The sequence below is a fragment of the Diachasmimorpha longicaudata genome, chromosome 4, assembly GCF_034640455.1.
Source record: "Diachasmimorpha longicaudata isolate KC_UGA_2023 chromosome 4, iyDiaLong2, whole genome shotgun sequence".
In the NCBI taxonomy this organism is placed as follows: domain Eukaryota; kingdom Metazoa; phylum Arthropoda; class Insecta; order Hymenoptera; family Braconidae; genus Diachasmimorpha; species Diachasmimorpha longicaudata.
Window position 1 is genome coordinate 11,122,816 of NC_087228.1, and position 19,749 is coordinate 11,142,564.

Sequence of the window (19,749 nt, forward strand, 5' to 3'; positions counted from 1 at the left end):
TTGATGTTGAGGGAGTGGGGGAGCCCGATTCACAAGAGTGGGGATGTGGTGCGGCCTTTAAGGACCATTCGTGTAGTTTATAAAGATGGTGGCCACCGGTATCCCGCCAAAATAATTACCCTTTTGTTGTTATTTTTTTATCTTCGTATGTCTCAAGTAAAGTGTTGAAATCATTGAATTCTGGTGAAGATAATACACTCCGGATAACAATGGAGAATCTGGGGGATCTGTTGCCAGTTTACTATTCTCGCTTGTTCCCCTTCAACGACTACTATCGTTGGCTGAGCTATGGAAAAGGTAAACAGGAAGAATTGAAAACTGTCATTTGCAAAGCCTGATTTCCCTTATGATTTTTCACTCGTTGAAAATTTTGGCAATATCCAGGGGAGAATTTCCAAAACCGAGAATTTTCCTTCACGCTTGGAGAAGACGTTTACATTCGTTATCAGGCTTTCACTAATATGAAGCAGCTAGAAAATGAAATCAAGAGGATTCTGCCATTCAAAATTGATATCGGTGCTATTTATAGCATTTGGTGAGTTCCACCTTCAATTTTCTTTAGGTATTTGTGCCAATTTGTATTTTTATATAAGCAATTGTAGCCCAAAACAGGAGAGAAGAGTCGTTAATCTGGTTCCAGTGCAACGTGAACTTGTCTTTGATATCGATATGACTGATTACGATGAGGTAAGAACCTGTTGCTCAGGTGCAGATATTTGTAATAAATGCTGGAAGTACATGGAAATCGCCTGCAAAATCCTGGACATAGCCCTGAGAGGTACTCAATTATTTTCCCAAAGAATCCAATCTAATAATTTTTTTCTCCGTAAAAAATGGTTGAATCCATTCAATTTTTTTTCTGCAGAGGATTTTGGCTTCAACCACATCCTTTGGGTGTTCTCCGGAAGGCGAGGAATCCACGCATGGGTGTGTGATCCCATCGCTCGAACCCTGGACACAGCTGCACGAGGGGCAGTGGCCGAGTACCTTCAGTTGATTTCTGGTGGTGAGTTTACCAAGAAAAAGGTCAATCTACCTGGTGACAAGATCCACTCATCAGTCAAGCGTGCACTTGACATCATCGCTCCAAGGTTCGTGGCGATGTGTGTCGAGGAGCAGGACATGCTTGGTAGTGAGGAGAGGGTGAAGAAGTTCTTGGGGATTCTGCCTGATGATACTGCAAGGACGGAGGTCAAGGAGCTCTTTGATAAATACGAGAAGGGGGTGGATCGATGGGAGGTCTTCGAGACGTATGTTAAGGAACAGACACAATCGGTTTGTACAAAAGTTAATTTTATAAGTTTTTGATGGAAAAAAAAATTAATCCATCGGAACTGGTCAGAAATTTTGTTTTCCCCCAGAATAAAAAATGGAGGCAACATCGCCATCTCCTAGAAGAAATAATGATCCAGTACTGCTACCCTAGACTCGACATAAACGTCACGAAAGGTATGAACCATCTTCTGAAATCGCCATTCTGTGTTCACCCAAAAACTGGAAAAGTCTGCATTCCCTTCAACCCAAGAACAGTCGAGAAGTTCGATCCCTTGACAGTGCCGACAATAAACGTTCTGATCGATGAGATCAACGCTTACGACGAGAAGGATAAGACCGTGGAAGGAGGACTCGAGAATGCTAGGAAGATAAAAGATTACAAAAAAACGAGTATGAATAAATCTCTCCATTTGTTCCAAGAGTTTTTGAGAGCAATGGAGGATGCCAGGAAGCTGGAGAGGGAGTCCCAGATGAGTAGTACCATGGAGTTCTGATGTTCTGTTGAGGAAGAGTTGATTTTTTTTATGACGCAAAAAATAAAAAAAGTTTTGCTAATTTTGCAAATAGTGCTTCATTGTAACAAATTTACAGGTAATACATTATTTCATTTACTTTTGTAATAACTTGAAGAAAAAAATTTCAATCGATGCTCGTCAGACGCTTGTGACAATCGGCAAAAAACCGTTGAAGTCACGTTTTCATGATAAAAATTGCACATTCACATGATTAATTAATTTCATTCCTCTCTTAATCACCGGAAATTACGCATATCCACGGACCGAGTCTGTTTCTCACATTAATTCCATCATCAAAATTTACAAATCAGTGAAAAAATTCAGTGGAAACATACCTCAACTATTTACAAAATTATAGATACAAATTTCGAAAGCCTGTAATCTCCAAGAATTAGAGAACAAGCCCATGGTAAGGCTGCCCCTGAGAGTCTGAATACCTCATCCTGTTCTTCAGATGCTCCAGAGTATTAGCCAAATGCTTCTGAATCTGTTCAGTCTCCTCGCTGACCCCCAGATTCGGCAGTTCCTCCTTGATCTTGGCAATAACTTGATTCAGTATTTGTACAGTAACCGACGAATTTTCCTTTTCGTAGAAATAAATGTAATGATTCAGCAGCTCCACATAAAGCTGTACCTGGACGGAAGTGTCCATACACTGACTGGCAATTCTGATTCCTTTCTTAAGGCAGTCCAGCACTTTATTCCCATCCTGCATCTCTTTCCCCCCAGTGGCCAGTGACTTTCCAGACCAGAATACGTGAGAGCAAGTGGCCACTCCCCTGCATTGATCAGGCTTTCTTAGTAATTTACTGGCATATAGCGCACACTGATTCCTCACAGGCTCAGCATTCTCCTCGCTGAAGCAGCTCATCTGTTCAAAAGTGGCAATAATCAGGGTGATAGCTGCCAGCTGAGCCTTAGAGTCACTGATCTCATCCTCATAGATTGAGAAAGCTTGGCTCATGAACTCGTAAGCTACCATTTCAAAATTATCAAATCTAATTTCACCGATGGCAAGTGCCCCCTGAAGAAACAGCCTAAGGGGTAGCTCAGCGAGTTCAGCCTTCATAAGTGCTGTTATCGTTGCATGACAGAACTGAAATATCTTCTGGCATTTCTTCTGCCACATCTCGTCCTGATCCTTCAGGGCTTTGTAGGTGAAAGCTAGCTGATAAGCCTGAAAGACAATGGCAGGAAGAGTGTACTTTATCCTCTTGTTTCCACCTGCTGAGAAGTGTTTCCTCGCTGCACTGAGGATCATATACTGCTGATCAGCTGTGTCGGATTTGAAGTGGTGGATAAGACGCCCCAGGAGGCCCTGCTCCTCAGCAAAGTCTTCGGGATCCTCCTCGATGGTAGGCTGATCTGGCTGGTCCTGAACGAGGGGCGACACCACTGACAGTACTGCATCCACTAGCTCCTGTGTGGGAATTAAGGTCTCGTTGTCCAGTATGTTGGTGATTATGTAGACCGCGAGGAGCTTCCTTCCTTCGTAGTCGAAATAATTGAGGAGGGGAGCATAGTTTTCCAGCTTCAGGACTGTCAGGATGTTTTTGTAGTTATCCACTGGAATCTTCATCAAGCGAGAGAGCTCTCTCGATACTGCACTGTTGTATTCCAATCTTAAAATTTTATACAATTAAATACAAGGTGTGCATATAGACGTCGTAAAGTGCGTATAGAAAAATGATAGGCTTACTTCTCAACATTCAACTTCTGGAATATCTGAACTGTTGTAAATAATACTTTATCGACGTAATCCACACGATCTGGATAGCACTTGTGGGCTAGATTTATCAAAGCCACTTGGAGGGAAACTATGTCCTCCGGTGGCATGTCCTGACGTGTCTGCAGCGAACCAGAACAAAGGGAGAAATAGAATTATCACGTTGGAGGAGTAAGATTGCATGAAACTTGCACTCCACTAAAATCGACCCCAATTCTTTTATCTGTCCCATTCTCCTCGCTCTCACGGGTCATTTTTAATCAATAACCCGAGAGATAGTGACTTTGAATCGACAACAACTAATTATTTGAAGGGACAATATTGGGGAGACTATTCTCAGACTTAAACTTGATGAGTATAGAAATTTAAATTGAATTTTTCTATCATGGGGTTATTCTCAATGGATTGTGTAGTATCCAGTCATCACAGAATAGTCACCACTCCGATTAATCTCGAGCATTAACTGTCAGTTAAAGAATCGACTGAAGTTCTATTGAATACATCAATTAAAGGAATTTAACGAATGTACTTATTGATCCTCGATAGTTACCTGAATAATCGTAGCAACTTGATCGCTGAAGACATCAAACAACTTGACGTCCTGAGGTATTCCCGGTATTTGGCTGGGACTCCCAGGGCCCCCAACCCCATCAGACCGTTGACTGAAAGTTGCTAAACGATCGATCAACGAAATAATAATATTCTTGACATTCACTCCATTATGCAGCTCTGCACAGGACTTCAAGAAAGCATTCAATGTCTGCAGATGGAATTCGTCTGGAAATACTTGGATAATGCACTCCATGAGGTACTCCTGAGCAATGGCATCCCTGCAGCTGACGACCTGTTCCAGAATACCAGGGAGCACCAGCCTCTTGTAAATCTCCAGTGTCACCGACTCCAGTTGGCTCAGCCTCACCAAATTAGTCCCAACTAAAATCTTTAATTCCTCCCTCTCCCTCTCCCTTCGCTCCCTGTCTCTGCTGTGACCCTGGTGCTGCATCCTCACCCACAGTTTGTTCATCTCTGCGAAGTTCATGAGAACGAAGTCGATGCTATCGCGTACAGTTCCTTCCTCGTCGTCGCCCTCGGGCGCGTCTGGTAGAATGTTTCTCGTGCATTGGAGGAGGTAATTACGGAGGAAGAGACCACGCAGAGGGTGCTGCACACCTCGACACATCTCTACAAGGTCTCGGAGTAGGTCTCTCTTCAGGCATGGATTGGTTTTTATGTAAACTAACCCTACGGTTATCAGTAAATATAAACGAGGTACGATATTCCCTGCGTACTGAACGAGTTCATAAAGATCGGTGACTTTCTTTCCCTTTTGATACTGATCCAGTAAATACAGTTCTAAATGACGAAGTTCATCGGTGATTGCCATGTACAATTCGTAGTAACTCTTGGGGCTCAATAGCGATGTTCTCAGTTCCCCCAGCATCGTCGACGCATGCTTCAGGGCGTCCATAAGTTTGGCATTGTCCAAACAGTGTTTCATCTGAAATGCTTGAACCTTGACAACTCCAATGGCATCCTCCAGGAGTTTTTCCTGCTCCTCTAGGCCCGTCATGACTGGAGTCATTGGCTGCGAGAAGAAGAGAGATACCTAGCAGAGAATGTGTAGTGGCCATGCTAGGGTTTAAGCCGTGTCAAATTTATCATGCACTAGTTATAAAATGCAGCATTAATGCAAAGGGAAATTGTACGAGGGTTTCCAATTCACAAATTGAATCGAGCTCAACGTCTGGACGATTTTCTGTCTGCTTCAATTATTGCCAATTACTTCCAATACAAAATTAAAAAGAAACGAAAAAAATTTAATCATAAAATCATAAATTCGTTGGCGGAGGGGCGGAAAGAGAGAGGGACTATCTAAGAGACAACAGTCAGTTGATCTACACTCCGAATTGAATCACACCTTTGTCAAATCCTAGTAGTGCCTACAGGAATTGATATTTTCAGGAGAGGCCTCTGGGGCGACCAAATTGATAATATCAATAAATGACAGATAAATAAATCATCCAGGTGCGTAACCTGACGCAAGGGTGGTCGTAATGCTCCAAAATAAAAAACTACTCCAAAATACAGCCAGTGAGTGTCCAACGCTTAAGGTCTCAAGACACTACCGCCAATACCTCAGATCATTAACTACATTTTTACCTGACTATTACATACCATTTTTTTAATAAATTCACCGTAAAATATCTGCCCAAGAAATTCGATGAGCTTGACAACAGGCACTGCTGTTCTCCCACCGCAGATCAGCGATGTGTAGTGGTAGGACTGGTTAAATTCCACCTTTTTACTTTTAAGGTGACTGCTGCGCAACCTTCTGGGGCTTGTCCGAGCTTGTCCCGGTTGAGTGCAGTAGGGTTAGAATAACCGACCTTCCAAACGTTTTTCAGTCACCCGTGTCTCGCTTTTCACATAGGATGATATTCATAACTTTGTGAGATATTAATCGTGATTAAGTGCAGTAAAAATGCTAGCCCTGCAAGGGTACGGTAGTAGTGACGATAACAGTGGCCCCGAGGATGATATTCCATCGATTAACAGACCGATCGAGGTTAAGAGTGCGAGTAGGGTACCTAACAATTGTTCCGAAGAGCCAATTATTCCAATTAACAGACCAGTAACCACTCTTCCACTCCAGATTTGTGCTGCACCCGACGTTGTGCCGACCGTAAGTCCATTGCCTCTTAGAATTCGTAGTTATTGATGACTTAATGTTTGAGGTTATGTCTGTTGTTATTTTAATGATTCGCCAAACATTAATCATATTAAAACATATTTTCAGGGTACAGAACTATGTGTTCGCCACATAGATGCTACAGCCGTCGAGATAAAACATAATCCCAAGTTTGAGGAGTTATTCGCCCCTGATGTTGGCCCTGAGAATCCTTTCAGGACTCAACAGCAGCGTGCGACCAAAAATATGTTGTCGGGATTCGTAGAGAAGGCACATATCAGTGAATTTCAGTTTGAGAATCAAAGGAGAACGTTTCAAAGCTATGGTAAGTCTTTTAGTAAATGAAGATGAACCTCAAATGAGAATTGATAATACAGATTTTTGTTGGACGTAAAAATCTCAAGACGTGTTAATGGCTCTCCTATTTCCCTAGGTTATGCTCTAGATCCAACAGTAGACGGCACCTCAGAAGAAGGAAAAACACTAATAGGAGCCACCGAAGCCGCGGAAGGCAGTGGTGGAAAGACAGTATTCGAGACAACAGCACTTCGGGAAGCAGACAAACGGAAGCGACGTCGAAACAACAATCCAGACGACATTGAGGGCTTTCTGGGGCCGTGGGGCGGCTATGTAGACGAGCAACGAGTGTCCAAACCCACCGACGAGGAGGCCTCAGAGCTGGAGGAAATCCTCGCCAAGCGAAACAAACGAGGAAAGCAAGTGGAGGAAAAACCTCTCGAGGAGAAGACAGTACTGCACATAAAGGATCCAGTGGACTACCAAGGTCGATCTTTCCTTCATCCCCCTCAGGACGTCGGGGTCAACCTGCGCTCAGAGTCTCCTCCAGAACGCTGCTTCCTCCCGAAATCCCAGATCCACACCTGGGAGGGCCATACGAAGGGCATTTCCCAGATCAAGTGGTTCCCCAAGTCTGCTCATTTATTGTTATCCTGCAGTATGGACTGTAGAGTCAAACTCTGGGAGGTTTACAAGGAGAGAAGATGTGTCAGGACGTACTATGGTCATCGACAGGCTGTTCGGGATATCAGTTTTGACAATGATGGCAAGAGATTCCTCTCCGCTGGGTATGACAGGTATGTCAAGCTCTGGGACACTGAAACTGGCGCTTGCATATCTCGATTTACCAGCAGGAAAATTCCCTACTGCGTAAAGTTCAATCCGGATTCAAATAAACAGCACTTATTTGTCGCTGGCACCAGCGACAAGAAGATCATTTGTTGGGACACGAGGTCAGGAGAGATCACTCAAGAGTATGATCGACATTTGGGGGCTGTCAACTCCATCACTTTTGTCGATGAAAACAGAAGATTTGTGACGACTTCTGATGACAAGAGTCTCAGGGTCTGGGAGTGGGACATACCTGTGGACATGAAGTATATCGCTGATCCCACTATGCACTCCATGCCTGCTGTCACCCCCTCTCCAAATCAGAAGTGGCTGGCTTGCCAGAGTATGGATAACAAGATTGTTATCTTCTCAGCGTTGAACAGGTTCAAGATGAACAGAAAAAAGACCTTCACTGGGCACATGGTGGCTGGATATGCCTGCGGACTGGACTTTTCACCTGATATGAGCTATTTGGTATCTGGTGATGCTGATGGAAAGGCTTACTGCTGGGACTGGAAGACTACCAAACTTTATAAGAAGTGGAAGGCACATGATGGAGTTTGTATTTCAGTTTTGTGGCATCCACATGAACCTTCGAGGTTAGCCACTGCTGGCTGGGATGGCAAAATCAAATACTGGGACTAGTTTTGTATGGGGTTCATTATTCTGTACATATTTTTGTGTATATAAGTGTGTGCTATCGGAAATGTAAAAATGAAACTGAATATTTTGTATTGACGACTGGATGAATAAAACATTATTCAGAATTGGAGCTTCTCGACGAAGCTTTTGAATCATTCAAATTTAATATGGGTATTCGTGTCTCTCTCTCTCTCTAATTAATTTAGTGCTAGAACTTCATATACTTTATTAACACCAATTAAACTCGATCCTAATTTATTTTTCACTCGTTTCTAATGCACCCCGACCGATTTTGAATGACCAGTGAGGGGCGCATGTGTGAAAATATCCGGGTTGTGGGGCGGGGAAATCAATAACTGGGTGGCTCGCAACTCCACATCACTGTATTTATTGAAAACGCATCCCCCAGTACGTCTATGATAGGCGCCTGTAAATGTATGAGAAATGATGATTTCTCATCGAGTATTTGTGTACCATCGAAAAGCCTGAAATTCAGCTGAACAATTCAACGAAAGAGGTAGGCTTTCTCCAATTTTCTTCATCCATTGATGCTCTCTCGATGTCCAACGCCAATTTGCACAAGTAACTAAATTGTCAACCAAAAATAAAATTCATACCAATGGAAAAAAAATCTGTACATTAGTCAGCATTGAAATCAACATTGGAGCCTAAATATCCAGCATGGACGGTCCAGGTCTGGGCTACTCCTATCACTTACCTTCAGGGGGATGGAATCTGAAGATCAGGAATGCCTTGACTCAGTTCAGTGACTTGTTCAGTGAATTCAACAAGTACATAGCTCCAGCTTATCACCATGACAGATGTGAAAGGTGAAGTTGTCTTCATTAATTGTCATTGAACTCCATGTCTTTATGAGGCGCTATTGCTCCCCAGGTCAGTACCAATGCGTCTCTATTCCATGCACAAAAGAGAGTTCGTGATGGTGTTCGTAGCATTTTTTGCGTGCTTCGGATTAGCTGTGTTTATTGGACTAGCTGGGCCCCCCATTACCTCGACTGCTGAGCACAGAGCAAGGTTGAATGGCACTGATATGGCGACTGGTCCATTCGTCATGAAAACCCCAGCACTGTCCACATACAGTCAGCAGTTGTGGGTCATTGCTAAATTCTCGACTGCAAATAGTGACGGTAACTATGTCTATATGGTTTATTCAATCATAAATAATAAAGTAATGAATTATCTGCAGACGAGAGATATGATAAAACATTTCAAGTGAGTGTTTCCATCGATGGAATTAGTCCAGAAGAGAAACTCGTGTCGATCCTCTCGGCGGAATCAGGTCATAATAGGTAGAGGAATTATTCTCAAGGATTGAAAGGATAATAGTATATTTTTAACATCAATTGTCATTTCCAGAACGAGACATTTGAAGTGCGAACGCCAAACGTGCGAAGAACTTGTTGTAGCCCATCTAGGCTCCCTGGATTACACTCATTACATAATTACAGTTCGTTTTTACGGGCTTGAAGGCTTCCATCAGCGCTACACAATTCGAAACCTCACGTTCTACGTCAGTAAGCACTATCATTAATTAAGGGCTTGAGAGGTATTTCAAGATAATTTTTATGCTTTTCTCATTGAAACAGTTTAAGAACTACAATCCTGCCTTCACGCAGATCGAAATATGGTTCAGGCTCATTTTTCTGTTGGCTGCTTTCGTCATCACGGTAGCTACTCAGAGATTAGTTGTAGTGAATCGATAAATATCAGACGATTGACCGAAAAGAGAAGAAATTAATTTTGATATTTTTTAGTGCTGGTTTGGGCATTCATTGAGGAAATACCCTGTGACAGACTGGTCCATCGAGCAAAAATGGATCTCTATACTGCTCCCATTATTAATACTCTACAACAGTAATTATCTGAATCAATTACTTAAGAATATGAAATTATGATGAAATCAGTGCATTTTCTGTAAGCTTTCTGTCCATTGCAGATCCATTATTTCCGCTGATTTTCTTATTTAATTCTTGGGTACCAGGAATGTTAGATGCCATAATGCAAACGACATTTCTCTGTGCCATCCTCATGTTCTGGCTGTGCGTTTATCACGGCCTACGTCAGGTGAATAAGCTACTTTCCCATTTTTCCATCACATGCAATACATTTTTTTTTCTATTTAGAATGAACGAAAACTAGCCACATTTTATCTACCAAAATTCTTGGTGATAGGCTGCCTCTGGGTGGCGGCCCTCATTCTCGCTACCTGGCTCAGGTGCACCGAACTCGAGGATCCAACGTACAATTACGTCCTCGATACGTCTAACTATTATGTAATTTTTATTTTTCTCAGTAGTAACAAGATAATCAGTTATTGAAGATGAAGAAAGATTATCATTTTGAACTTTCAGGGACTGAAAGTATTTTTTTTCACTGTTGGGGGGGTTTACATCGCGTATCTCGCACTGCTGATGCTTCGTGCTTACAGTGAACTCCGTTCCATGCCATATTTTGGTAAATATGTGTTTAAATTAATCCCCCTCTCATTTTTTTGACATTGTGATTTTTAATTGAACTTTTTCTATACGACCATTTTTCTCGTTCTCTTCCAGATCTTCGATTACGCTTCTTAACACTCCTTGCTGTCATCGTCGCAGGGGTCTGCGCCCTGGTGACAGCTAGACAATTCGGTGCTGGTGTCCTCGAGGACAGTTTTGCATCACGATTGTCCACATATTACAGAACATCAGCCCAATTTATGGCACTTTATGGACTGTTGAATTTTTATCTTTACACCATGGCCTACGTATATTCACCAGGAGTTCAGCAGGTCTACGGGCAACGTAAGAATGAATCCATTTGACTAATAATGATTCCAGCAAACTGTCTAGATCTAAAGGGCCACTAGATTTATTTGGTTTAAAAGTATAGCCTTGTGTTTTTTCACATTTCCCCTCATTTAATTAATTAGTTAATTATTTGGACAGATTCATCCATAACGAAAGACAATCCTGCATTCTCGATGATCAATGATTCAGACGAGGAAGTGATTTATGGGTCTGATGAGGATAGCAGGAGACCACTCACACGAGCTCCACGAAATGCTGATGATAGTGATTGAAAATAAACATATGCGAATTTCATTTCAAGGAAATTCAAATGATTATTATCTCATGCGAGGGATTCTGTGCTTAACGGACAATATCAAGCAGTGATAAATAAAATACATGTGAATCATGAAGTTTTGTTATTGCCAATACATCAAGAGATGTTTTATGGGACTGCTATCTAATTGTAAATAAGGTTGAGAATAAAGTTGTGGATTAGATAGAGATTAATGAGAAGGAATTTTTATTTTTCAAAGCACCTTACTTTATGGAAATAATTTCTGTGGAAATTACTGAACTGAATTGTCCTCAGAACGGGTTTGAGTAGATTGAGTGCATGCTGTTAGGAATATTACACCTAATTTATACTGATCTTCAATGGGCTTGAAAATGTTCTCTTGTATAGTCCCGTTGGCCGATCTCACCCCACCACATTTCAATTCCTAATCAACCGGGGCAAACTATAACCGCCAAAAACGCTGACGCCACGCTGCAGCTGTTTCTTGCACCTCATTTTTTACTGTGTCTATGATCTTTACCGGTTTCACGTTGCGTTCATCAATCATTCGATCCAAATTACCGCTTTATTTCCCATCATTTTGTGAGGGCATAGCTTCGGGTAGTACCTCCCGTAAGTTGAAAATATCCTGATTATCAATTATTCGGTATTATCAGAGTGAAATCGAATCAATAAACACTCGTTGATTCTAACCTGCTCCCGATGCCGTAAAAATAATTAAATAATGGATTTTACTTTTAATTGTCATCAGACAGCAGTGACAAGTATCAGGGTTTTTGGAGTGACAATTTGGAGTCAATCTACTGTCACAAGATGCCAAAGAACAAAGCTTCCTCGTCCTCTGACTCTAGCAGCCACAGCAGCAGTGAGGCAAGCTTCATCATATTGTTTCCATGTTTTTTCAATAAATGTTTTAAACCTCAAAGGGTTAATTAGCATACACCTAATAAACCACCTCAAATTTTGACACTTAAAATTAAGGTTACATTGATTTTAAATTTTGATTGAGCATTCATCCAAGAACTCATGTATAATTGTTATGACGAACGATTTGAGTTCTAATGGTATCTTCGAGTTCATTATCTATTGATAATGAGACTGATGATTGGCGGCGATACTCCCGATTGTAAATATTGAATAGGTCGCTAGTGTCTCAATTTTTTAACAAATATATCTTTTATAAACATGTTTTTACAATACGGAGTGGAGATCTGGAAGGCCAAATTTAAGCAATTGATTAAGATAATCAAAATATTGCGAAATATATACAGGACGAAAAGCCCAAGAAAAAACAGAGGACTGAAAAATCGAAGGCTCCAGAGGAAAAAGCAGAGTCCAGCAAGAAACCCAAAACGTCTAGCAAAGCCAACGAGGAAGAGCCCTCGTGGGATCTGGGAAACAACAAGAAACTCGTCGTTCGTTTTTTCAAGGGTAAACTCTACGTCGACATTCGAGAGTACTACGAGAAGGACGGTGAGGAGCGACCATCAAAGAAAGGTAATTGAAAAATGGCAAATCTTTTAATAAAATAAATAAATATGAAGAAAAATGAATAATTCATGTTTATTTCTGCTTCAGGTATTTCCATGGGTCTTCCACAATTCACCGAGCTCATGAAGGTTATCAAAGAAGTTGAGGATGTCGTTAAAGTGAAATCAGGAAACTAATGATTACCTTCGGTGGTTTCCATATTCAATTACTTTACGTTATTTTTCATGATCTAATCATGATGTGTGACATTTGAAGTAAATTCCCATTGTAAAAAAAAATAAATACCTAAATTTTGATTAATCACAGAAATTTATTTTTAGTCCTCTATTCGCATTGAAAGATTTATAAAGACGTATAATTTTTCTAAATAAATAAAAAGCTAAGTTTGCAGCGATTTTCCACCGTCTTTTCTGAATCTTGATAATTAAATAGTATAGTTGTGTAACCAGATATTTATGATTTTTATTTCTCTCGTATAAAAAACGTTAACAGTTAAATTAATACTCACTAAATCTGATATTCACCTATCATAAAAATAGTTATGCAGAAATAATTAACTTCAACACTTTTTCTGTACATTGTACAACGTGACCCAGCAGGTTGCCACTTAGTCAGTCTTCTTCATGTTTAGGCTATAATACTTCGTATTTTCTTCACATTAAACTAGTTACTTGTACACGTGGTTAGGATTATGAAGCACAAATGCTCAGCATTTTTCCATCGCATTGAAACAACCACTTCTATAAATATCTAATTCTAGTACATTGCTTGCACTGTTTGCTCACACCCTCCTCGTCCATAATCCTAGGACTCTGACCCATGGACTACATTGAGAAGTTTATTGATATTTATTCCACTGAGAAGAGCCGCAGGATCAGTCATTCGAGGCTTCTTCTCCGAGTGCTCGTCCTTGCTCTCTGATTGCTTTCTCTTTCTGTGTTTTGGAACTTTATCCTCTGACTTCATTTTACCGCTAGCCTTCCCCTTCTCTACAGCCTTCAAGATATCATCTCTGCTGACTGGGGACGACGTGGCTAGAGGCTGGCCCTTAATCTCAGACACCACAGATTCACTGTTTTTCAGCCTTGGCTTTCCCTTTCTTTTCGAGGCGACAACTGTTGTCACAGGTTTCTCCTTGGGAACCTTCGGCTTTGGCGGATTGACTCTCTTCTTCCTCGGAGGATTCAGGTTGAAGATCTCCTCATGTGCGGTGCTTGTCATATGCCTCCAGACGATCTCCCCAGTGCACGTGTATACTTGCACCTTCATCTCAAGATCTGAGGAATTCAATTTCTTCTTTCTCTTTTTTCTCGGCTGATTTTCGTCGTACACGAAGGAGATCTCGATGTGCTCGTACGACCCTTCCTCCAAACTTGCCTCCTCGAAACTCTTGTTCGTGGGGACCAGTTCGAGACTCTCGAGGACACCAGGAAGCTCCCCAGGGGCTTCACTCTGTTGCTTGGATTCTGCGAGGTTAATACTTTCACTTTTTTGAGGTTCCTGTCTTTTGGGTTCTGCATCTGCTGGCCTTCCATCAGTGTTCTCCTCGTCACTGAATAAATCTCGCTTCACTAGGTCTACCTTCGACTTGGCCTTCGTCTCCTCTTTCTTGTCATCGACAATCGGATCTTTATCTCTTTTACTATTTTGGCTCTCCCGTTCCTCCTCAGCATTTGAAAGTATACCATCGAGCTTGTTAATGCCTGAGGGATTGATCGGAGGATTTATTCCTGGGAGAATCATTATCTCCAGATTTTCCTCGTCATTTCCGGTAGAATCCCTCGAGGATTGCGCTTTTCTGGGAGGCTCTATCTTCTCGGATGTAATCGTTTCTGTCGGTTCACTAAGTCCTCTCGTCGCTCTTTTTTCAACGTTCCGCATGGATTTCCTCAGTGGTTGGGAATTTTTCAGCTTCATCGAGGCATCCTCTGGCTGCTCAGGTCTCACCACTTCCCGTGTCTTGCCCTTGTCACTTACTCTTGATCTACCGGCTCTTGTTCTCGGGGTATTGTCCGATTTTATCTTATTTATCATGCGAAGACGCTTCTCGTCGAGCTCCCGCGCTAATTTAGCGTCCTTGATACTCTTATCCTCGTCTTCTTCCGTCATTTTTCTCACCTTCACTGCTGCAGAGATTTTCTCCACAGAGACAATCTTTGGCACTGCCTTGGGAACCAGTGATGCAGATAGTCGGGGCTTTGCATCTTCCTTTATAATTGCTGATATTTTGGAGTTCAAGTTCGTCAGGATCTCAATCCCCACTTTCGAGCTGCTGGGAGTTTCCGATATATCCGCCTCGGCCAGCAATGCCTCGTCTTTAGCCGGGGTTTCCAGATCAACTGCTGTGAGAATATCTTCTGTCTTGATGATGGGGATCACCTTGACTGGAGATTCTTCATTGATCTTCTGGGAGTCGATGTTCTCCTTCGAGGCGTCTTCTAGCGACACTTCAGCCATCTTCATTTCATTATCACCAACCTTTGTATCATTGTCAATAATAACTCGAGATTCTACAGTCAATTCATTGGTATTGCTGTTGTCAACTTTATGGGGAGTCTTCCTGGACCTTCTGCTCATGGATAACTTCGATGAAGTGTTGGTGGTATCGCAACACGAGGAACAGGAGGATGACGAACCCGATGATGATGAGGATGTATCACTGTCACTGTCTGACGAATCCTCGGCTGTTCCACTGCTCTCCAACGACTTCGATGATTTGTTTATGGATTCAGACTCAATGACATTCTCCTCTTTATTTATCTGAACGTCAGGAGTTCGCGAGATCTTCAACTCCTTGATTGCCTGCTCCTTCGGGAGATTCTCCTTGATAACCTCAAACTGAGTGATCTCCAATTGTGCTGTTGATCCTTGAAACCCCTGAGTGCTGATTCTCGTTGTGACGCTCTCCTCCAATATCGCTGTCATAGGATTCCCCGTCTGACTGTTCCTCCTCGCCTCCTTCGACTCATTGCTGGGCTGGTAATATCTCGAGCCGAAATCCTTCTTGTTCTCATCTATTGTGCTATCATTGGACTGTTTAGGCGTTAAATTAATACTGGGTGTCGGTGGGAATTCAGGGGTGGATACGAAGCTCTGGATCTTGCCGGAATCCTCGCTTATTTGTGCGAAAGGTGTCATGCTGCTGCTGGGACTGAGGACTCTTGGAGTCGGTGGGACTAGATTGGGATCAAATTTACGAGGAGTTTCCAGGTCCAGCAGCTTCGATGGATCAATCCTTCCGAATTCTGAGGACTTGTCGAGGGATTCTCCAGGGGTACAAGGCCTCCCTCTCTTGTTATTTCCAACTTTTGTTACACAAGTCGTCAGGGTTTTCAGTTTGGCGTACTTCTTCGTCACCACTTTGTCACTCACAACTGCACACGTCTTCGTTGTGATTTCTACGGTCTTCTTGGAGACTTCGATCTCCATTTGTTCCGATTTTTGATCACTCACTTCGATGCCTTTTTTCTCGTCTAATTCTTCCTGTTTGGGCTTCTTTAGAGATTTATCGGGGGATTTATCATTTAGCAGTTCTTTCTTAGGATCCAATGTGGCTGGAGCACTCTCAGCCTCATCATCAGAGACAGCAATCCCGTCCCCTTCAACAATCCTCTCTTTCCTGAGACTTTTTCGTCTCCTCAGTGATCTTTCCTTCGTCTTTGTCAGCTTTTGCTCCACTGGCTGGACGTCAGCAGCCACTTTCATCCTCAGATCAGAATCCCAGGGTCTTTTCACTTCCCCTACTGATGTTGAATTGACTGAATTCTTCACTGGAGATGGACAACTGGACTGGGAAGTTCCATCGATGATCATCCCAACTCCAGTGATTTTGTCCCAGCCCCCTATCAATTTCGGAGCAGGACTCCTAGTGGCTATCGGTATCTTTCCCTTGCACAGTTTGCTAGGAGTCTTCGTCTTCCTTTTCGGTGATGGACTACCTCCGAAGGACGGAGACTTGAACAGGCTAGTTCTACATGCCTTTGATATTCCCTTCGACGATTTTGGAGAGAAGACACAGCTCTTATCAGCATCGCTAAGTCTTCTGCTGGTATTCAGACCCTTTGTTGGAGTGTTAAAGTCCAGAGCTCGTATGTGACTACTACGTCTCCTCGGGGTTGACAAACTCAACCTGTGATTCCTAGATCTGCTCTTCATGATGGACCTGGGGGTCCTCTTCGTCAGGATGTCAGAGTTTGCTTGACAGCTCAATCTCCTGTTTTCTTCGTTCACTCCATTATCCACTGGATTCGGTTCCTGGGGGACTTCTGGCTTTCTATGTAGCTTCAAAAATGGGGATAATCCTGTTCCTGTGAGGCTCATCGACTCCTCCAGTTGAACTGACGGGAGATCGGTCTCCACCACTGCTGCACCACTCTCCGGACCGTACAGGGTGATGGACTCAGTCAGACCTAGTGATTCTGGGACTGTTGCGAGATCTTTTGAGAGATGAGAGTCTGCGACGGGTTCTGGGACTTTCAGAGGCTGGGAATTCCCACACGATGGTAATGGTGGGGCTGCAGGTACGGCTTTGGATCTAACTACATTGACAGCTCTCAGATATAGAGTGGGGTCAGACTGCGTGAGCATCCCTGGGGTCTTTGGCATTATCGGCACGTACTGAGATTTGGGCCTTACTGCGGGAATCTTCATACTGGCTATCTCCTCCTTAGAACAGACAATCAGAGTTGGCACTGGGACCAGTTCATGTTCTGGCACATCTTTCTCAGGAGTCAAGGGTTTTTTCTCCTTTCTCTGTTTTAAAGCCCTCTTTCTCTTGGATTTTGAATCTGCTCGAGGAATTTCACTATCAACCCTTACTTCTGAGTTTGTAAGGGACCCAGGGGCCTCCGAAATTTCGTGACTTTCCTGGTCCTCAGATTCTGATGTCGATTTTTCTTGAGTCAACTCCTTGGACGTGTTATTAACATTTATAATGCTAAGGATTGCTGCTGCATTTACGTCGTCCAGAGCAGCGAGATCTTGCTGAACTGGTGGATCTGTTGCAGTCAGTGGGACAGCGTCCTTCACTTGTTCCTTAACGATAGTGTCAATGTCTCCAATAATTGCTGGATTTTTCGAATGGTCACCTTGATTCTCTGCGTCAGGAACTTTCTCAGGAATATCATCGAGACTGGGATTTTTTTCTGCTGAAGCTTCTGGCACGTTTTTCCTCTTTGGACTGCAAGCCTCCTCCTCATCAGGACTGATCTCTCCCTCAATCTCCTGGCCAATCGTTTCCAGGAGGAACTGCTCAAATACTGGGTCTGTCTCTGTCTCAATGACAATCGACTTGATCGCATGATCCAACTCCCGCATTATCGATGTATTGCATTCTCCAGAGGTGCTCTCGCAGAAGGAAGCATCTCGTAAGGAAGCATCTGATGGTATCAGCGTTCTGTTGATGGTCTGTGCTATCCTCTCCTGTAGTTCAGTTCGATTCAACAGCTCCTTCGTCAACAAACTCAGGTTCTCAACAGGTCCATCAATCATCTCTGTACCGGTGTCAAATGCTTCACAAGGGTTTGTTTGGACTTCAGTATTCGTAAAGGCCATTAACTCCTTCGTGTCTGTCCCAGTCTCGCAGGTTTGACTGGAGGCCTCAGGCACCCTGTGAGAATTATCTCGCGTGAGGGCCTTCTCTGGAAGGCTTACACGGATGTCGATGTTGTCACTGACCTCTTTGGAATCTAGAGCAGGCTCCGTCGACGTCGATGAACACTGAACACGTCGATAGTCTTCTTGAGTATTTCCTGAACCTTCTGAGGTGTTCTGGTGTCCTGGGAGCTGCTCGAATGGTGTCGTTTCAACAGTGTCACATGATTGACGAACATTTGATTCTGAGATTCGAAGGACAGGAGAAGTTGGCTTGGAAAGCTTCTTAGAACGATCTCGATCGACAGGTCCACTGTGACGACGTTTTCTCATACTGCTGGATATGATTGGCGAGCCTCCGGACGTCTGAGATGTGTTCTGTGTGGGCACGTTTATATTCACGACGAACCTCTGTCCCCTGGAGCCATCCATCAGGAATCTCAATTGGTCCAAGATGTCTCCTGAAGTCTTCAAGGACTCACAGTCCTCGATTTTACTCAGTCTTTCCAGCACCAAGGCGTTTATCGCACAGTACTTCTCGAGGAGGTTAGTTAGGGTCATCCCGTTCACTCTCCTTGTAAACTTTCCACCCCTCTGGGCCACAGTGTAACATTCTCTCAGCAGAGAAGAGCTCTCTAGAAACATTCTTGCTACTTCTGGACAGTTCTCCTCCTCCAAGTAACCTAGAAGCAGTAAAATGTCATAGCGTGGACGTTAGGTTATCATGCAGAGGAGTGATTAATTCTGTCAAGTGTCAAAACATGCGAAAAATCATGGATTTGTCATCCAAAATTTCAGGTTAGCGTTGAGTGTTATTTTTGATTGAAGAAAATTGCTATTAAAGACTAAAAATAATTACCAAGAATCAGTCGAGCTATCTCCGACGGCAATAATGCTTCCATGATCACTGTTTTCTTAGTGAAGTCGTTGACGATTGGAGAAAATGTTTCGTTAATAATTTACTCAGCATTGAGAATAAAAAAAAACAGTTAGAGCCTGGACTCCATGACTGTCGACTACACAGTGACGCCTCAGTTCGAATGCCTGTTATGATCTCAAGGATATTTGGGGTCTCACATTTTGGGAGGTGTCTCATTGATTGTTTTCGACAACACATGAATTTGGTTGTTCAATTCTTTGAGAGGCAACGAATCACTCAAAGATGTTTTGACAATTTCGGGGGTTTTCATTGGTTGGAGAAACGTTTGGCTGAAGCAGAAGATCTGCTTTAGTGTTGACAAGTCAGTTTTGCAAATGTTTGAACGTAATTTACCAGAATTCACTGAACACTTCGCGATATCGTGGATTTTATTGGAGTTATGAGAAAAAGTGATTGAACACAAGCTTTTTTTTACATTTTTCAATACTTTTCAATCACTTTTGACGCACAACAAATCTCCAATGTTTTGTTCTCAGCGGGAGAAGCATCTAATGGACAACACATGTGCATTTCCCGCTCTTATGAATTTCTAGGGGATTTCTAGTTTTTTTTTCCATGAAATTATTGCATCTGGGCTAATAGATTTATGACTAATGTTGTTGAGTGTTTTGTTTGACTGATTACCTTGAAAATAGATCTTCTTCCTCATTTGTAATCTTTGAAA

The 19,749-nt window shown here is 42.7% G+C and overlaps 6 protein-coding genes across 9 annotated transcripts; 4 read left to right on the forward strand and 2 right to left on the reverse strand.

Annotated features, from left to right (window-relative positions):
- Nucleotides 1-56: 56 nt before the first annotated feature.
- On the forward strand, nt 57-1,833 carry LOC135161775 (DNA primase small subunit). The gene is made up of 5 exons (XM_064119660.1): nt 57-297; nt 385-535; nt 603-778; nt 866-1,275; nt 1,362-1,833. Exons 1-5 carry the CDS (start codon nt 210-212, stop codon nt 1,767-1,769), a joined length of 1,233 nt encoding a protein of 410 aa, XP_063975730.1. The 5' UTR covers nt 57-209; the 3' UTR covers nt 1,770-1,833.
- Nucleotides 1,822-5,836, reverse strand: LOC135161769 (vacuolar protein sorting-associated protein 35). Of its 2 annotated transcripts, none has more exons than XM_064119651.1 (4): nt 5,692-5,836; nt 4,067-5,122; nt 3,490-3,638; nt 1,822-3,412 (listed from the first exon to the last, which is right to left on the reverse strand). In XM_064119651.1, the coding sequence occupies exons 1-4, from the start codon at nt 5,692-5,694 to the stop codon at nt 2,182-2,184; spliced, it is 2,439 nt and encodes an 812-aa protein (XP_063975721.1). In that variant the 5' UTR covers nt 5,695-5,836; the 3' UTR covers nt 1,822-2,181. The 2 variants fall into 2 exon arrangements, with proteins under 2 accessions (XP_063975721.1, XP_063975720.1); XM_064119650.1 differs by having other exon boundaries at nt 4,067-5,101; nt 5,692-5,833.
- Nucleotides 5,837-5,849: 13 nt separating this feature from the next.
- LOC135161772 (pre-mRNA-processing factor 17) lies at nt 5,850-8,141 on the forward strand. Its single transcript, XM_064119656.1, has 3 exons — nt 5,850-6,199; nt 6,314-6,530; nt 6,639-8,141. Exons 1-3 carry the CDS (start codon nt 5,999-6,001, stop codon nt 7,976-7,978), a joined length of 1,758 nt encoding a protein of 585 aa, XP_063975726.1. The 5' UTR covers nt 5,850-5,998; the 3' UTR covers nt 7,979-8,141.
- Nucleotides 8,142-8,314: 173 nt separating this feature from the next.
- On the forward strand, nt 8,315-11,274 carry LOC135161773 (transmembrane protein 181). 2 transcript variants are annotated; one of them, XM_064119658.1, is made up of 12 exons: nt 8,315-8,557; nt 8,619-8,805; nt 8,870-9,123; nt 9,183-9,285; nt 9,353-9,506; nt 9,583-9,663; nt 9,751-9,850; nt 9,933-10,060; nt 10,120-10,269; nt 10,348-10,450; nt 10,549-10,779; nt 10,924-11,274. In XM_064119658.1, the coding sequence occupies exons 2-12, from the start codon at nt 8,657-8,659 to the stop codon at nt 11,055-11,057; spliced, it is 1,587 nt and encodes a 528-aa protein (XP_063975728.1). In that variant the 5' UTR covers nt 8,315-8,557; nt 8,619-8,656; the 3' UTR covers nt 11,058-11,274. The 2 variants fall into 2 exon arrangements, with proteins under 2 accessions (XP_063975728.1, XP_063975727.1); XM_064119657.1 differs by having other exon boundaries at nt 8,317-8,492.
- A 217-nt stretch (nt 11,275-11,491) lies between these two features.
- Nucleotides 11,492-12,862, forward strand: LOC135161145 (activated RNA polymerase II transcriptional coactivator p15). Of its 2 annotated transcripts, none has more exons than XM_064118457.1 (4): nt 11,492-11,674; nt 11,814-11,932; nt 12,334-12,559; nt 12,641-12,862. In XM_064118457.1, exons 1-4 carry the CDS (start codon nt 11,572-11,574, stop codon nt 12,727-12,729), a joined length of 537 nt encoding a protein of 178 aa, XP_063974527.1. In that variant the 5' UTR covers nt 11,492-11,571; the 3' UTR covers nt 12,730-12,862. The 2 variants fall into 2 exon arrangements, with proteins under 2 accessions (XP_063974527.1, XP_063974528.1); XM_064118458.1 differs by having other exon boundaries at nt 11,529-11,674; nt 11,818-11,932.
- Nucleotides 12,844-19,705, reverse strand: LOC135161785 (serine-rich adhesin for platelets-like). Its single transcript, XM_064119684.1, has 2 exons — nt 19,005-19,705; nt 12,844-18,828 (listed from the first exon to the last, which is right to left on the reverse strand). The coding sequence occupies exons 1-2, from the start codon at nt 19,045-19,047 to the stop codon at nt 13,358-13,360; spliced, it is 5,514 nt and encodes a 1,837-aa protein (XP_063975754.1). The 5' UTR covers nt 19,048-19,705; the 3' UTR covers nt 12,844-13,357.
- Nucleotides 19,706-19,749: the final 44 nt, after the last annotated feature.

Coding starts and splice junctions, on each gene's coding strand:
- LOC135161775 (XM_064119660.1), top strand. CDS start 210: ATGGAGAATCTGGGGGATCTGTTGCCAGTTTACTATTCTCGCTTGTTC. Junction 536..602: donor GGTGCTATTTATAGCATTTG/GTGAGTTCCACC, acceptor AAGCAATTGTAG/CCCAAAACAGGAGAGAAGAG. Junction 1,276..1,361: donor TTAAGGAACAGACACAATCG/GTTTGTACAAAA, acceptor GTTTTCCCCCAG/AATAAAAAATGGAGGCAACA.
- LOC135161769 (XM_064119651.1), bottom strand. Junction 3,639..4,066: donor AAGTTGCTACGATTATTCAG/GTAACTATCGAG, acceptor GGTTCGCTGCAG/ACACGTCAGGACATGCCACC. Junction 3,413..3,489: donor CAGAAGTTGAATGTTGAGAA/GTAAGCCTATCA, acceptor TAAAATTTTAAG/ATTGGAATACAACAGTGCAG.
- LOC135161772 (XM_064119656.1), top strand. CDS start 5,999: ATGCTAGCCCTGCAAGGGTACGGTAGTAGTGACGATAACAGTGGCCCC. Junction 6,200..6,313: donor CACCCGACGTTGTGCCGACC/GTAAGTCCATTG, acceptor ACATATTTTCAG/GGTACAGAACTATGTGTTCG. Junction 6,531..6,638: donor GAGAACGTTTCAAAGCTATG/GTAAGTCTTTTA, acceptor CTATTTCCCTAG/GTTATGCTCTAGATCCAACA.
- LOC135161773 (XM_064119658.1), top strand. CDS start 8,657: ATGGACGGTCCAGGTCTGGGCTACTCCTATCACTTACCTTCAGGGGGA. Junction 9,286..9,352: donor GCGGAATCAGGTCATAATAG/GTAGAGGAATTA, acceptor TGTCATTTCCAG/AACGAGACATTTGAAGTGCG. Junction 10,270..10,347: donor TCGATACGTCTAACTATTAT/GTAATTTTTATT, acceptor TTGAACTTTCAG/GGACTGAAAGTATTTTTTTT.
- LOC135161145 (XM_064118457.1), top strand. CDS start 11,572: ATGATCTTTACCGGTTTCACGTTGCGTTCATCAATCATTCGATCCAAA. Junction 11,675..11,813: donor AGCTTCGGGTAGTACCTCCC/GTAAGTTGAAAA, acceptor AATTGTCATCAG/ACAGCAGTGACAAGTATCAG. Junction 12,560..12,640: donor GGAGCGACCATCAAAGAAAG/GTAATTGAAAAA, acceptor TTTCTGCTTCAG/GTATTTCCATGGGTCTTCCA.
- LOC135161785 (XM_064119684.1), bottom strand. CDS start 19,047: ATGGAAGCATTATTGCCGTCGGAGATAGCTCGACTGATTCTTG. Junction 18,829..19,004: donor GATAGCTCGACTGATTCTTG/GTAATTATTTTT, acceptor TACTGCTTCTAG/GTTACTTGGAGGAGGAGAAC.